Raw genomic sequence first — 12,018 nt, forward strand, 5'->3', positions numbered from 1 at the left:
GTGAATACATAGACAAACAGTATGTCACTAGTATGCCTCTACTTGACTAGCTCGTTGAATCAAAGATGGTTAAGTTTCCTAGCCATAGACATGAGTTGTCATTTGATTAACGGGGTCACATCATTAGGGAATGATGTGATTGACTTGACCCATTCCGTTAGCATAGCACTTGATCATTTAGTTTGTTGCTATTGCTTTCTTCATGACTTATACATGTTCCTATGACTATGAGATTATGCAACTCCCGTTTACCAGAGGAACACTTTGTGTGCTACCAAACGTCACAACGTAACTGGGTGATTATAAAGGTGCTCTACAGGTGTCTCCGAAGGTACTTGTTGGGTTGGCGTATTTCGAGATTAGGATTTGTCACTCCGATTGTCGGAGAGGTATCTCTGGGCCCACTCGGTAATGCACATCACTATAAGCCTTGCAAGCATTGCAACTAATGAGTTAGTTGCGGGATGATGTGTTACGGAACGAGTAAAGAGACTTGCCGGTAACGAGATTGAACTAGGTATTGAGATACCGACGATCGAATCTCGGGCAAGTAACATACCGATGACAAAGGGAACAACGTATGTTGTTATGCGGTTTGACCGATAAAGATCTTCGTAGAATATGTAGGAGCCAATATGAGCATCCAGGTTCCGCTATTGGTTATTGACCGGAGACGTGTCTCGGTCATGTCTACATAGTTCTCGAACCCGTAGGGTCCGCACGCTTAAAGTTCGATGACGGTTATATTATGAGTTTATGTGTTTTGATGTACCGAAGGAGTTCGGAGTCCCGGATGAGATCGGGGACATGACGAGGAGTCTCGAAATGGTCGAGATGTAAAGATCGATATATTGGACGACTATATTCGGACATCGGAAAGGTTCCGAGTGATTCGGGTATTTTCGGGAGTACCGGGGAGTTACGGGAATTCGTATTGGGCCTTAATGGGCCATACGGGAAAGGAGAGAAAGGCCTCAAAGGGTGGCCGCACCCCTCCCCATGGGCTGGTCCGAATTGGACTAGGGAGGGGGGCGCCCCCTTCCTTCCTTCTCCTTTTCCCTTCCCTTTCCTTCCCTCCTACTCCTACTACTTGGAAGGGCTCCTAGTTCTACTAGGAAAGGGGGAATCCTACTCCCGGTGGGAGTAGGACTCCCCTAGGGCACGCCATAGAGAGGGCCGGCCCCTCCCCTCCTCCACTCCTTTATATACGGGGCAGGGGGCACCCCAAAGACACAACAATTGATCTCTTGATCTCTTAGCCGTGTGCGGTGCCCCCCTCCACCATAATCCACCTCGATCATATTGTAGCAGTGCTTAGGCGAAGCCCTGCGTCGGTAGAACATCATCATCGTCACCACACCGTTGTGCTGACGAAACTCTCCCTCAACACTCGGCTGGATCAGAGTTCGAGGGACGTCATCGAGTTGAACGTGTGCAGAACTCGAAGGTGCCGTGCGTTCGGTACTTGATCGGTCGGATCGTGAAGACGTACGACTACATTAACCGCGTTGTGCTAACGCTTCCGCTTTTGGTCTACGAGGGTACGTGGACACACTCTCCCCTCTCGTTGCTATGCATCACCATGATCTTGCGTGTACGTAGGAAAATTTTGAAATTACTACGTTCCCCAACAGTGGCATCAGAGCCAGGTTTTATGCGTTGATGTAATATGCATGAGTAGAACACAAGTGAGTTGTGGGCGTTATAAGTCATACTGCTTACCAGCATGTCACACTTTGGTTCGGCGGTATTGTTGGATGAAGCGGCCCAGACCGACATTACGCGTACGCTTGTGCGAGACTGGTTTTACCGTCGTGCTATGCACACAGGTGACTAGCGGGTGTCAGTTTCTCCAACTTTAGTTGAACCGAGTGTGGCTACGCCCGGTCCTTGACAAGGTTAAAACAACACTAACTTGACAAACTATCGTTGTGGTTTTGATGCGTAGGTAAGAACGGTTCTTGCTCAGCCCGTAGCAGCCACGTAAAACTTGCAACAACAAAGTAGAGGACGTCTAACTTGTTTTTACAGGGCATGTTGTGATGTGATATGGTCAAGACGTGATGAGATATAAGTTTTTGTATAAGATGATCATGTTTTGTTGAAGTTATCGGCAACTGGCAGAAGCCTTATGGTTGTCTCTTTATTGCATAAGATGCAAGCGCCAAATAATTGCTTTACTTTATCGCTATGCGATAGCAATAGTTGCAAGAGCAATAGTTGGCGAGACGACCATGTGACGACACATTGATATAGATCAAGATGATGGAGATCATGGTGTCATGCCGATGACGATGGAAATCATGACGATGTTTTGGAGATGGAGATCAAAGGCACAAGATGATGATGGCCATATCATGTCACATATTTTGATTGCATGTGATGTTTATCTTTTATGCATCTTATCTTGCTTTAGTTGACGGTAGCATTATAAGATGATCTCTCACTAAATTTCAAGATAAAAGTGTTCTCCCTGAGTATGGACTATTGCCAAAGTTCGTCGTGCCCAGACACCACGTGATGATCGGGTGTGATAAGCTCTACGTCCATCTACAACGGGTGCAAGCCAGTTTTGCACACGCAGAATACTCAGGTTAAACTTGACGAGCCTAGCATATGCAGATATGGTCTCGGAACACTGAGACCGAAAGGTCGAGCGTGAATCATATAGTAGATATGATCAACATAATGATGTTCACCATTGAAAACTACTCCATTTCACGTGATGATCGGTTATGGTTTAGTTGATATGGATCACGTGATCACTTAGATGATTAGAGGGATGTCTATCTAAGTGGGAGTTCTTAAGTAATATGATTAATTGAACTTTAATTTATCATGAACTTAGTCCTGGTAGTATTAGCATATCTATGTTGTAGATCAATAGCTCGCGTTTAGCTCCCCTGTTTTATTTTTGATATGTTCCTAGAGAAAACTAAGTTGAAAGATGTTAGTAGCAATGATGCGGATTGGATCCGTGATCTGAGGTTTATCCTCATTGCTGCACAGAAGAATTATGTCCTTGATGCACCGCTAGGTGACAAACCTATTGCAGGAGCAGATGCAGATGTTATGAACGTTTGGCTAGCTCAATATGATGACTACTTGAAAGTTTAGTGCACCATGCTTAAACGGCTTAGAATCGGGACTTCAAAGACGTTTTGAACGTCATGGACCATATGAGATGTTCCAGGAGTTGAAGTTAATATTTCAAGCAAATACCCGAGTTGAGAGATATGAAGTCTCCAACAAGTTCTATAGCTAAAAGATGGAGGAGAATAGCTCAAGCAGTGAGCATGTGCTCAGATTGTCTGGGTACTACAATCGCTTGAATCAAGTGGGAGTTAATCTTCCAGATAAAATAGTGATTGACAGAATTCTCTAGTCACCATCACCAAGTTAGTAGAACTTCGTGATGAACTATAATATGCAAGGGATAACGGAAACGATTCCCAAGCTCTTCGTGATGCTGAAATCGACGAAGGTAGAAATCAAGAAAAGCATCAAGTGTTGATGGTAAACAAAACCACTAGTTTCAAGTAAAGGGACAAAGGGAAGAAAGGGGAACTTCAAGAAGAACGGCAAACAAGTTGCTGCTCAAGTGAAAAAACCCAAGTCTGGACCTAAGCCTGAAACTGAGTGCTTCTACTGCAAAGGGACTGGTCATTGGAAGCGGAACTACCCCAAGTAATTGGCGGATAAGAAGGATGGCAAAGTGAACATAGGTATATTTGATATACATGTTATTGATGTGTACTTTACTAGTGTTTATAGCAACCCCTCAGTATTTGATACTAGTTCAGTTGCTAAGAATAGTAACTCGAAACGGGAGTTGCAGAATGAACAGAGACTAGTTAAGGGTGAAGTGACGATGTGTATTGGAAATGGTTCCAAGATTGATATGATCATCATCGCACACTCCCTATACTTTCGGGATTAGTGTTAAACCTAAAATAAATGTTATTTAGTGTTTGCGTTGAGCATGAATATGATTGGATCATGTTTATTGCAATACGGTTATTCATGTAAGTTAGAGAATAATTGTTGTTCTGTTTACATGAATAAAACCTTCTATGGTCATACACCCAATGAAAATGGTTTGTTGGATCTCGATCGTGGTGATACACATTTTCATAATATTGAAGCCAAAAGATGCAAAGTTAATAATGATAGTGCAACTTATTTGTGGCACTGCCGTTTAGGTCATATTGGTGTAAAGCGCATGAAGAAAATCCATGCTGATGGGCTTTTGGAATCACTTGATTATGAATCAGTTGATGCTTGCGAACCATGCCTCATGGGCAAGATGACTAAGACTCCGTTCTCCGGAACAATGGAGCGAGCAACAGATTTGTTGGAAATCATACATACTGATGTATGTGGTCCGATGAATATTGAGGCTCACGGCAGGTATCATTATTTTCTGATCTTCACAGATGATTTGAGCAGATATGAGTATATCTACTTGATGAAACACAAGTCTGAAACATTTGAAAAGTTCAAAGAATTTCAGAGTGAAGTGGAGAATCATCGTAACAAAAATAAAAGTTTCTACGATATGATCGCAGAAGTAAAATATTTGAGTTACGAGTTTGGCCTTCAGTTAAAACAATGTGAAATAGTTTCACTACTCACGCCACCTGGAACACCACAGTGTAATGGTGTGTCCGAACGTCGTAACCGTACTTTATTAGATATGGTGCGATCTATGATGTCTCTTACCAATTTACCACTATCGTTTTGGGGTTATGCATTAGAGACAGCTACATTCACATTAAATAGGGCACCATCTAAATCCGTTGAGACGACACCGTATGAACTATGGTTTGGCAAGAAACCTAACCTGTCGTTTCTTAAAGTTTGAGGTTGCAATGCTTATGTGAAAAAGTTTCAACCTGATAAGCTCAAACCCAAATCAGAGAAGTGCATCTTCATAGGATACCCAAAAGAAAATGTTGGGTACACCTTCTATCACAGATCCGAAGGCAAGATATTCATTGCTGAGAATGGATCCTTTCTAGAGAAGGAGTTTCTCTCGAAAGAAGTGAGTGGGAGGAAAGTAGAACTTGATGAGGTAACTGTACCTGCTCCCTTATTGGAAAGTAGTTCATCACAGAAATCTGTTCCTGTGACTACTACACCAATTAGTGAGGAAGCTAATGATGATGATCATGTAACTTCAGATCAAGTTACTACCGAACCTCGTAGGTAAACCAGAGTGAGATCCGCACCAGAGTGGTACGGTAATCCTGTTCTGGAGGTCATGTTACTTGACCATGACGAGCCTACGAACTATGAGGAAGCGATGATGAGCCCAGATTCCGCGAAATGGCTTGAGGCCATGAAATCTGAGATGAGATCCATGTATGAGAACAAAGTATGGACTTTGATTGACTTGCCCATTGATCGGCGAGCCATTGAGATTAAATGGATCTTCAAGAGGAAGACGGACGCTGATAGTAGTGTTACTATCTACAAAGCTAGAATTGTCGCAAAAAGGTTTTCGACAAGTTCAAGGTGTTGACTACGATGAGAGTTTCTCACTCGTATCTATGCTTAAGTCTGTCCGAATCATGTTAGCAATTGCCGCATTTTATGAAATCTGGCAAATGGATAAACAAAACTGCATTCCTTAATGGATTTATTAAAGAAGAGTTGTATATGATGCAACCAGAAGGTTTTGTCAATCCTAAAGGTACTAACAAAATATGCAAGCTCCAGCGATCCATCTATGGACTGGTGCAAGCATCTCGGAGTTGGAATATACGCTTTGATAAGTTGATCAAAGCATATAGTTTTATACAGACTTGCGGTGAAGCCTGTATTTACAAGAAAGTGAGTGGGAGCACTACAACATTTCTGATAAGTATATGTGAATGACATATTGTTGATCGGAGATAATGTAGAATTATTCTGCAAAGCATAAAGGAATGTTTGAAAGGAGTTTTTCAAAGAAAGACCTCGGTGAAGCTGCTTACATATTGAGCATCAAGATCTATAGAGATAGATCAAGACGCTTGATAAGTTTTTCAATGAGTACATACCTTGACAAGATTTTGAAGTAGTTCAAAATGGAACAGTCAAAGAAGGAGTTCTTGCCTGTGTTACAAGGTGTGAAGTTGAGTAAGACTCAAAACCCGACCACGGCAGAAGATAGAGAGAGAATGAAAGTCATTCCCTATGCCTTAGCCATAGGTTCTATAAAGTATGCCATGCTGTGTACCGGACCTATTGTATACCCCGCCCTGAGTTTGGCAAGGGAGTACAATAGTGATCTAGGAGTAGATCACTGGACATTGGTCAAAATTATCCTTAGTGGAATAAGGTTATGTTTCTTGATTATGGAGGTGACAAAAGGTTCGTCGTAAAGGGTTACGTCAATGCAAGTTTTGACACTGATCCAGATGACTCAAAGTCTCAATCTGGATACATATTTAAAGTGGGAGCAATTAGCTAGAGTAGCTCCGTGTAGAGCATTGTTGACATAGAAATTTGCAAAATACATACGGATCTGAATGTGGCAGACCCTTTGACTAAACTTCCCTCACAAGCAAAACATGATCACACCTTAGTACTCTTTGGGTATTAGTCACATAGCGATGTGAACTAGATTATTGACTCTAGTAAACCCTTTGGGTGTTGGTCACATGACGATGTGAACTATTGATGTTAAATCACATGGCGATGTGAACTAGATTATTGACTCTAGTGCAAGTGGGAGACTGAAGGAAATATGCCCTAGAGGCAATAATAAAGTTATTATTTATTTCCTTATATCATGATAAATGTTTATTATTCATGCTAGAATTGTATTAACCAGAAACATAATACATGTGTGAATACATAGACAAACAATATGTCACTAGTATGCCTCTACTTGACTAGCTCGTTGAATCAAAGATGGTTAAGTTTCCTAGCCATAGACATGAGTCGTCATTTGATTAACAGGGTCACATCATTAGAGAATGATGTGATTGACTTGACCCATTCCGTTAGCATAGCACTTGATCGTTTAGTTTGTTGCTATTACTTTCTTCATGACTTATACATGTTCCTATGACTATGAGATTATGCAACTCCCGTTTACCAGAGGAACACTTTGTGTGCTACCAAACGTCACAACGTAACTGGGTGATTATAAAGGTGCTCTACAGGTGTCTCCGAAGGTACTTGTTGGGTTGGCGTATTTCGAGATTAGGATTTGTCACTCTGATTGTCGGAGAGGTATCTCTGGGCCCACTCGGTAATGCACATCACTATAAGCCTTGCAAGCATTGCAACTAATGAGTTAGTTGCGGGATGATGTGTTACGGAACGAGTAAAGAGACTTGCTGGTAACGAGATTGAACTAGGTATTGAGATATCGACGATCGAATCTCGGGCAAGTAACATACCGATGACAAAGGGAACAACGTATGTTGTTATGCGGTTTGACCGATAAAGATCTTCGTAGAATATGTAGGAGCCAATATGAGCATCCAGGTTCCACTATTGGTTATTGACAGGAGAGTGTCTCAGTCATGTCTACATAGTTCTCGAACCCGTAGGGTCCGCACGCTTAAAGTTCGATGACGGTTATATTATGAGTTTATGTGTTTTGATGTACCGAAGGAGTTCGGAGTCCCGGATGAGATCGGGAACATGACAAGGAGTCTCGAAATGGTCGAGACGTAAAGATTGATATATTGGACGACTATATTTGGACATCGAAAAGGTCTCGAGTGATTCGGGTATTTTCGGTAGTACTAGAAAGTTACGGGAATTCGTATTGGGCCTTAATGGGCCATACGGGAACGGAGAGAAAGGCCTCAAAGGGAGGCCACACCCCTCCCCATGGGCTGGTCCGAATTGGACTAGGGTGGGGGGCGTCCCCTTCCTTCCTTCTCCTTTTCCCTTCCCTTCCCTTCCCTCCTACTCCTACTACTTGGAAGGGCTCCTAGTTCTACTAGGAAAAGGGGAATCCTACTCCCGGTGGGAGTAGGACTCCCCTAGGGCGCGCCATAGAGAGGGCCGGCCCCTCCCCTCCTCCACTCCTTTATATACGTGGCCAGGGGGCACCCCATAGAGATAACAATTGATCTCTTGATCTCTTAGCCGTGTGCGGTGCCCCCCTCCACCATAATCCACCTCGATCATATCGTAGCAGTGCTTAGGCGAAGCCCTGCGTCGGTAGAACATCATCATCGTCACCACGCCGTCGTGCTGACGAAACTCTCCCTCAACACTCGGCTGGATCGGAGTTCGAGGGACGTCGTCGAGTTGAACGTGTGCAGAACTCGGAGGTGTCGTGCGTTCGGTACTTGATCGGTCGGATCGTGAAGACGTACGACTACATCAACCGCGTTGTGCTAACGCTTCCGCTTTCGGTCTACGAGGGTACGTGGACACACTCTCCCCTCTCGTTGCTATGCATCACCGTGATCTTGCGTGTACGTAGTCAAATTTTGAAATTACTACGTTCCCCAACAGCTGCCTTATTGGGAAATTGACCACATCATCTTCTGTCAGGTTAGCATTCAAACTGTCCTCGTGGTCAAGGTACAAACTAAATGAGTAATGCCCAATTGACACAAATGTGAGCATCTGATCTGTGTCACTATCTCCTCTGATTTCTCTCAACCCATTCCTATTGATTAACAACATGGGAATGCAGTAATATACCTTCAACCTGCCTGCCATCTCCCATCCTATCTCTTCAACTAGGTTTTCAACCATGATTGGAGACCAAGTATCTGCATCTACTTCATCGTTAAACTGAACTGAAAACTTCCTGCTGTGCTTGTCTGCATACATGAAAATAGAGCACAACAGAGTTTCAGAATTTATGTTCCACATACTGCAAGAAATAGATGCAAGATACCAACTTTTAGTATGTAATTCACCTATACAACCAACATCTTCAACATGCACCAAAATATACACCTTTCAGCACCAAATAACCTATAAACAACCACCTTCTCCAAACCCAAAACCCTATAGGCAGAAACCCCCAAATCATGGTCGAAAACCCTAGGCAAATCTCTCCAAAATACAGATGGGCATATCTGACTAACAGACACACCATTCACAATGCCCACCTCTAAATTTCGACCCTGTAGCTTACAACACAAGAACCATGGCGGGGCGATGTGAGGGCTTACTGTAGTTGGGCGGTGGAGCGCCATCGGGGCGACGAACAGGCGACATCGCGACAAAACAACTCCAGCAATGAGATGCGCCGCGTCTGCGCGGCGGCTCTCGCCCTTGTGCGGTGACTCCGGTGGTGGTGGTGCGGTGCCGCCGACGATCGCCCTTCCCTCCTCCCCTTTCACCTCCTCCCCTTTCGTTATGATCGAAGCCGAATGGACAAGGAGTTGGAGGAATTACAGAGCCAGCCAAGGGTTTTCCTTGTAAAAAGCCCAGAGAACCCCCGCAAACGCCAGCTGTCGCCTCGGATTGGTCAACAAGTGGTCAAATGGAGCGGCGACGAGTGGCGTGCGGTGAACAGTGACCGTATAATCACGTGTAGGCGTATTGAGTGACCGTATTGATCGTGTTTTGAAATACAGTGACCAAAGCGTGCTTTTTTCTCAAGTTCAAGTACCGTCAGTGCATTTTTTAGATTGTGAAGTAGGAGACCAGTTGCTTCTTTTACCGTGTGCCGCTCACTCAACCAGTTGCAATTTCAGAGACACCGGACACCGGAGAGAGACAGGGGTGAAGATGCAGGTTGCAGCTGGTTCGCAGGCGGCGATGGAGAGGGGCGACCAGCAGAGCGCCAAGAAGCCGAGGCTGACTTGCTGAGCCGCTCCTCCATGCCCCAGTGAAGCAGGAGAAGATCTCCAGGACGCCGCGGAGCTCGGGTTCCTGCGCCTGCCCGCTGATGGAATGGCCGTGGCCGCGCGCCGACCAGTACGTTGCCCGGACCAGCGCGGGGACAGCGCGGGTACACGGCCAAGGGCTTGCCCCCCGTGAACCCTCCGGAAGTCACGAGCCATCGCGTAAGATTGCCGCAGCCGAGTTCGATTTCAGTTCCAGTTCAGCCGGCGACAGCTGCTAATCCGCGCCCGGCAAGGATTGGGAGATCTCCGGTAAATAAAAGGGCGGCGGCGGTGGGAGCAGCTGCCCCAACTTGATTCGTTCGCCTCCCTCCCCGATCCCCAGATCCAATCCAAGACGCCATCCATGGCGGCGAAGGTGCTCCAGCTCCGTAGCTCCGACGGCAAGGTGCTCGTCGCTCCGGCGTGGGACTATCGCCCCACCGCCGCCCAAGCCCGCCCGCTGGAGATGCGGGTGCCCTCGCGCGTCCTCGAGAGGGTGCTCCAGTACTGGACCAAGCACAGCCTTGCCAAGGCAACCGGTGAGTCCCGGGAGTCCCTCGCCCGCTGGGACGGCGACTTCCAGCGCCGTCTCGAGGAAGACGGCCTCGCCAAGGAGGCTGCCGCAGCCGCCCAAGAACTCCGCCGCTACGGCGTCGACCATGGAGGGCGTCCCCATCGCTACGCCGCCACGGCCACATCTGATGTCGCTGCTCCTGCCAAGGCGGCCCGTGCTGATCCCATCCGTGTCTGGTGTGTCAACCACGGAGAACGCAGCCATGCGCCGGCGATGCCCGGCTCCTTCGATGCCTCCGCCGCGCGCCCAGGGCCTGCCACCACCTTGCCGGCTGCTGCTGGTGCTGACCCCGTGGATGTCCGGTGCGCGATCCGTGCCCGTGGACGCCAGATGGCTGAAGACGAGGAGTCCGCTTGCCACCACCGCAAGCGCCCATCTTCCAAGGCTCCACTCTGCCTGACTGCCACTGCTGTTGCGCCCGTGAAGAAGGTCTCTCGTCCCGTCGCTTCCAAGGCTCGCTCTTTCGTCGGCTCAACACCATTGCCAGTCACTGCTGCTGTGCCCAGTGTGAAGAAGGCGACTCCAGCTTCAACTCTACGCGCAAGAAGGGGGATGGGGGAGCTCAGCTGCAAGGTTCCGAAGCAAAACCGTGTCACCGCTGCAGCACCAATGAAGCAACCAATTGCTTGGCTGCGTCCAGTGGTATTACGCCCTTGCTAGTCTTTTACCTTCCTAAACCATTCACACATGAGTTTCATTTAATCTTTGCATCTCTAGGTTCTGCACTTGCTTACCAAGATTACTAGTGTTCTTTGAATCCCTTTCAGTCATTAGTAATTTTACAAGGGTGTCGGCAGAGTCTCCATCTAGCTAGGCAGCAAAAACCTTGTTAAGATGTGTGCGGCATAGTTACACTACATCCACACCTGGTCCTAAGTTAAGGGTTTAAGTAAATAAAGGGCATTTTCAATAAATCAAAGTGAAGCAGATGAGCCAAAAAAATTGGAAACTCATGTACTGCAATTCCGGCACGAGACAGAGCGTAAAACGCACTCGCCGCAAAATGCAAAACGCCCGTTTGCTACCCGGCTTGTAGCAGGAAAAAGGAGTAGAATTGAACTTGTCGATACACACGTAATCATGTGAGCTGCCTAGCGTTTGGAGACTATGCTGACTCTCCTGTAAATTAATCTTGGCTGAATTGGATTCTTAGGCATTGGCATCTTAGTGAGTTAAAGTTGCAGTTTCCGAAGAGTACCATTGGTTAGTGAACTCTTGTGTGTATGTGTGGGTGAAGCTTTGAGCTCAGCAAGTCCTTGATGTACCGACTATCAAGTCATACTGTAACCAATTTTGGATATGAATGAGAAAATTGTTGGCCTGAATTTTGCAGAGCATTTGAGTAATCTTTTCGTATCTATTTATTCTTGTATGCTTCTGTGGCTTCTTAAAGCATTCTGCTGCTCACTGAGTCATATTGTTTTCAATATCAGATATGAATGAAAAATTGTTGGCCTGAATCTATGCAAAGCATTTGAGTAACTTTCTGTATATATGTTTTTTTCGTATGCTTCTATGGCTTATTAAAACATTCCGCTGCTCTGCTCTCGTCAGAAAAGTGTGTGCTGACTCACGGATCCAATCGATTCATGTCTGGTTTCACAATACTTCGTTTGAGTGGTGAAGCACATAACCATGTCTCCA

General features: G+C 45.8%; 1 protein-coding gene across 1 annotated transcript; it reads left to right on the forward strand.

Moving 5' to 3' along the window:
* The first annotated feature begins 10,102 nt into the window (after positions 1-10,102).
* LOC123187715 (uncharacterized) lies at positions 10,103-11,711 on the forward strand. The gene has a single exon (XM_044599640.1). It carries the CDS (start codon positions 10,165-10,167, stop codon positions 11,032-11,034), a length of 870 nt encoding a protein of 289 aa, XP_044455575.1. The 5' UTR covers positions 10,103-10,164; the 3' UTR covers positions 11,035-11,711.
* The last annotated feature ends 307 nt before the right edge of the window (positions 11,712-12,018 follow it).

The sequence above is a fragment of the Triticum aestivum genome, chromosome 2A, assembly GCF_018294505.1.
Source record: "Triticum aestivum cultivar Chinese Spring chromosome 2A, IWGSC CS RefSeq v2.1, whole genome shotgun sequence".
In the NCBI taxonomy this organism is placed as follows: domain Eukaryota; kingdom Viridiplantae; phylum Streptophyta; class Magnoliopsida; order Poales; family Poaceae; genus Triticum; species Triticum aestivum.